At 48.7% G+C, this 3,754-nt stretch overlaps 1 protein-coding gene across 1 annotated transcript in view; it reads left to right on the top strand.

Annotated features, from left to right (window-relative positions):
* The window catches only part of meox1 (mesenchyme homeobox 1), a 12,991-nt gene extending 9,810 nt beyond the window's left edge, over window positions 1-3,181 (top strand). Inside the window, 1 exon segment of the mRNA XM_079757352.1 lies at window positions 2,264-3,181. Within this exon segment, the coding sequence (XP_079613478.1) occupies window positions 2,264-2,386 (123 nt within the window). The 3' untranslated portion in view covers window positions 2,387-3,181.
* The last annotated feature ends 573 nt before the right edge of the window (window positions 3,182-3,754 follow it).

Raw genomic sequence — 3,754 nt, 5'->3', positions numbered from 1 at the left:
AATGTCACTGTGCTGAGTGAATATTTCACACAAGGAAAAAGAACGCAGACCAAGATTACCAAGTTTAGATCCCTTGGCACTTCTCTCCTCTCCTCTCCTCTCCTCTCCTCTCCTTCTCCTCCTCCTCCTCCTCCTCCTCCTCTCCTCTCAACTCCTCTCCCCCCTCCTCCCCTCCCCTCTCCTCTGCTCTCCTCTCCTCTCCTCTCCACTCCTCTTCTTTCTCCTCTCTGTCCTCTCCTCTCCTCTCCTCCCCTCCCCTCTCCTCTCCTCTCCTCCCCTCCCCTCCCCTCTCCTCTCCTCTCCTCTCCTCTCCTCTCCTCTCCTCTCCTCTACTCTCCCCTCCCCTCTCCTCTCCTCTCCTCTCCTCTCCTCTCATCTCCTCTCCTCTCCTCCCCTCCCCTCCCCTCTCCTCTCCTCTCCTCTCTCCTCTCCCCTCGACTCTCCGCACTCAGCCTATTCTCGATGCAGTATCGAATAGTGCTCGCTCACATGCACGCTCACATGCATGTGAGCGTGCATGTGAGCGCGTGTGTGAGCATGTGTGGATCTTTCTCGCCGCTGCTATTCTTGGCGGCGGCCGGCCCAAAGAATGATATCATGAGCTCATTATTTTCTTCTTCTTTTTTTTGCACCACAAAACCTCACAACAATCGATGGCGGGGAGCAGACCTACATCCTGTGTGTGTAGGCTGACTTCCTGCTGGCCGTCCCAGCGACCTGCTGGGGTCTGCGTCTGGGGAGCGCGTCCGAGCCAGCCCCCCCACCCTAAGAGCCGCCAGAAAGAGGATTAGGCCAATTGTGCGATGCACTGTGAGATTTGAGGGGGAGAATGTGTCTGCTCTTCTTCTGCTGCCTGACTTTCCTCTTTTAATTCGTTGTTTGGTATCTCAAAGAAAAGTATAAACAGGGACCCACTGGGTAGAACGTGTACCATATAGGCCAAGTCCTGAACGCAGCGACCCGGGTTCGATCCTGCCCGTGGTCATTTGCTGCATGTCCTCCCCTCTTTATCACTGTATAATGAAAAGCACATAAATGCGTGAAAAAAGATCCAGGGTTTGGGTTCTAAACTACTAAAAAAAAAGATCTTAACACAATTCGACGCACACAAATATAAGATGTGGGCCTCGTCTGAGAAATTGGTAACTGAATAAACGGTTCTGCCCCCTCAGGTGAAAATTGTTCTAAACTAACTAATAACCAGGTTCTGTCGAGGTTCTAAACTAACTAATAACCGGGTTCTCTCGAGGTTCTAAACTAACTAATAACCGGGTTCTGTCGAGGTTCTAAACTAACTAATGACCGGGTTCTGTCGAGGTTCTAAACTAACTAATGACCAGGTTCTGTCGAGGTTCTAAACTAACTAATAACCGGGTTCTGTCGAGGTTCTAAACAAACTCATAACCGGGTTCTGTCCCCTCAGGTTAAGGTCTGGTTCTAAACTAACTAATGACGGGGTTCTGTCCCCTCAGGTCAAGGTGTGGTTCTAAACTAACTAATAACCGGGTTCTGTCCCCTCAGGTCAAGGTCTGGTTCTAAACAAACTAATAACCAGGTTCTTTCGAGGTTCTAAACTAACTAATGACCGGGTTCTGTCGAGGTTCTAAACTAACTAATGACCGGGTTCTGTCCCCTCAGGTTAAGGTCTGGTTCTAAACTAACTAATGACGGGGTTCTGTCCCTCAGGTCAAGGTGTGGTTCTAAACTAACTAATGACCGGGTTCTGTCAAGGTTCTAAACTAACTAATGACCAGGTTCTGTCCCCTCAGGTCAAGGTCTGGTTCTAAACAAACTAATAACCAGGTTCTTTCGAGGTTCTAAACTAACTAATGACCGGGTTGTGTCAAGGTTCTAAACTAACTAATGACCGGGTTCTGTCAAGGTTCTAAACTAACTAATGACCGGGTTCTGTCCCCTCAGGTCAAGGTCTGGTTCTAAACTAACTAATGACCGGGTTCTGTCCCCTCAGGTTAAGGTCTGGTTCTAAACTAACTAATGACCGGGTTCTGTCCCCTCAGGTCAAGGTGTGGTTCTAAACTAACTAATGACGGGGTTCTGTCCCCTCAGGTCAAGGTGTGGTTCTAAACTAACTAATAACCGGGTTCTGTCCCCTCAGGTTAAGGTCTGGTTCTAAACTAACTAATGACCGGGTTCTGTCCCCTCAGGTTAAGGTCTGGTTCTAAACTAACTAATGACCGGGTTCTGTCCCCTCAGGTCAAGGTCTGGTTCTAAACTAACTAATGACCGGGTTCTGTCCCCTCAGGTCAAGGTGTGGTTCCAGAACCGGAGGATGAAGTGGAAGCGTGTGAAGGGGGGCCAGTCCTTGTCTCCGGGCGACCTCGACAACGATGACAACGACTCGGCCGCGTCGCCGAGCTCCGAATAAACAACAACAACAACATCAGCAGAAGAAACAGCAAAGAAACAACGGTTCAGCTTTGGGAGCCCGGTTTTGTAAAACAGATATACTTCATAAGGGTCTGGCAAGAAGATGGAGAACGTGTGCGTGACGTAAGAGTGTCGGCTGGACATGTTGACACGTGTGCATGTTGACTTGTGGACATGTTGACACATGGACATGTTGACGTGTGGACACGTCGACGCCCAAAGGGAACCCGTTCACCACTGTGAGGGAACCCTTCCACGGATTCGCTGTACATCAAACCACGAGGACACTGGCTATTTGCTGTTGGGTGTTTGATGTTGTCAATACTGTAGCGTTGACACTTGATAAACTGTCGATATTAAAGTCCATTTCATCCCAGAAATACAATAATAATAAGACCAATGTGTTTTTCGTTGCCTGCGGCCTGTGGGAGTCTGGGGACTGAAGGGCTATGCTGGCAGAGCTCGGCCAATCTGAGCGTTTCAGAGCGATGACACACTCCAGCGATAGCGGCGAGCTGCGTCCGCGGCGGCTTGCCTGTGATGAGATCGCGTTTGAGAGCTTCTCCTCGCTGACCGGACCTTCAATCACGGCCTTTGACTCTGGACTCTGAGCACCTGGGGATACTCATACTGCTCACAGAGCTGCCAAACCACGAGTGCCTGCCTATCGGTTTCTGTATCGCCCTGATTTTCCTCTCTTTAAAAACGGTTTGTATGTCAACCCACTTATTTTATCTTTTTTTTTTTTTGTACCTTTGAATGCCATCGATAAAACACATGTTTCTTATCTGTGGGGGGGAAAAAAAAAGAATAAAAAGATCTGTTCCAAATTTGTGAATATATATATGTGGATCATTTCCTCGGCCGTATCTACTGAGTTATGATTTGACAGAAGGCGAAGCGGAGCCGGTGGCTGAAACCTGAGTGGTGTGTGGACGTTTTCTCTGCTCGTGACTTTATGACCGAGACTACTACCTCCACTTAGAGGGATTCCATACCGGGCTAGGCTGTCCCCTGGAAATATGGTTTAAAATATTATTTTCAATATAGCTCTCATCAAGCACTATAAAAAAGTGTGTGTGTGTGTGTGTGTGTGTGTGTGTGTGTGTGTGTGTGTGTGCGTGTGTGTGTGCGTGTGTGTGCGTGTGTGCGTGCGTTTGTGTGTGTGTGGGTGTGTGTGTTTTTCTGTGCGTGTTTGCGTGTGTGCGTGTGTTTCTATGTGTGTGCGTGTGTGTGTTTTTCAGTATGTATGTGGGTGTGTGTGTATTTCTCTATGTGTGGGTGTGTGTGTATTTCTGTGTGTGTGGTTGTGTGTGTATTTCTGTGTGTGGGTGGTGGTGTGTCCTAAGCCTGTGTGTGCGTACGG

Source organism: Pollachius pollachius (assembly GCF_949987615.1).
Source record: "Pollachius pollachius genome assembly, chromosome: 19".
Classification (NCBI taxonomy): domain Eukaryota; kingdom Metazoa; phylum Chordata; class Actinopteri; order Gadiformes; family Gadidae; genus Pollachius; species Pollachius pollachius.
This window is presented reverse-complemented; position numbering and strand designations above follow the sequence as displayed.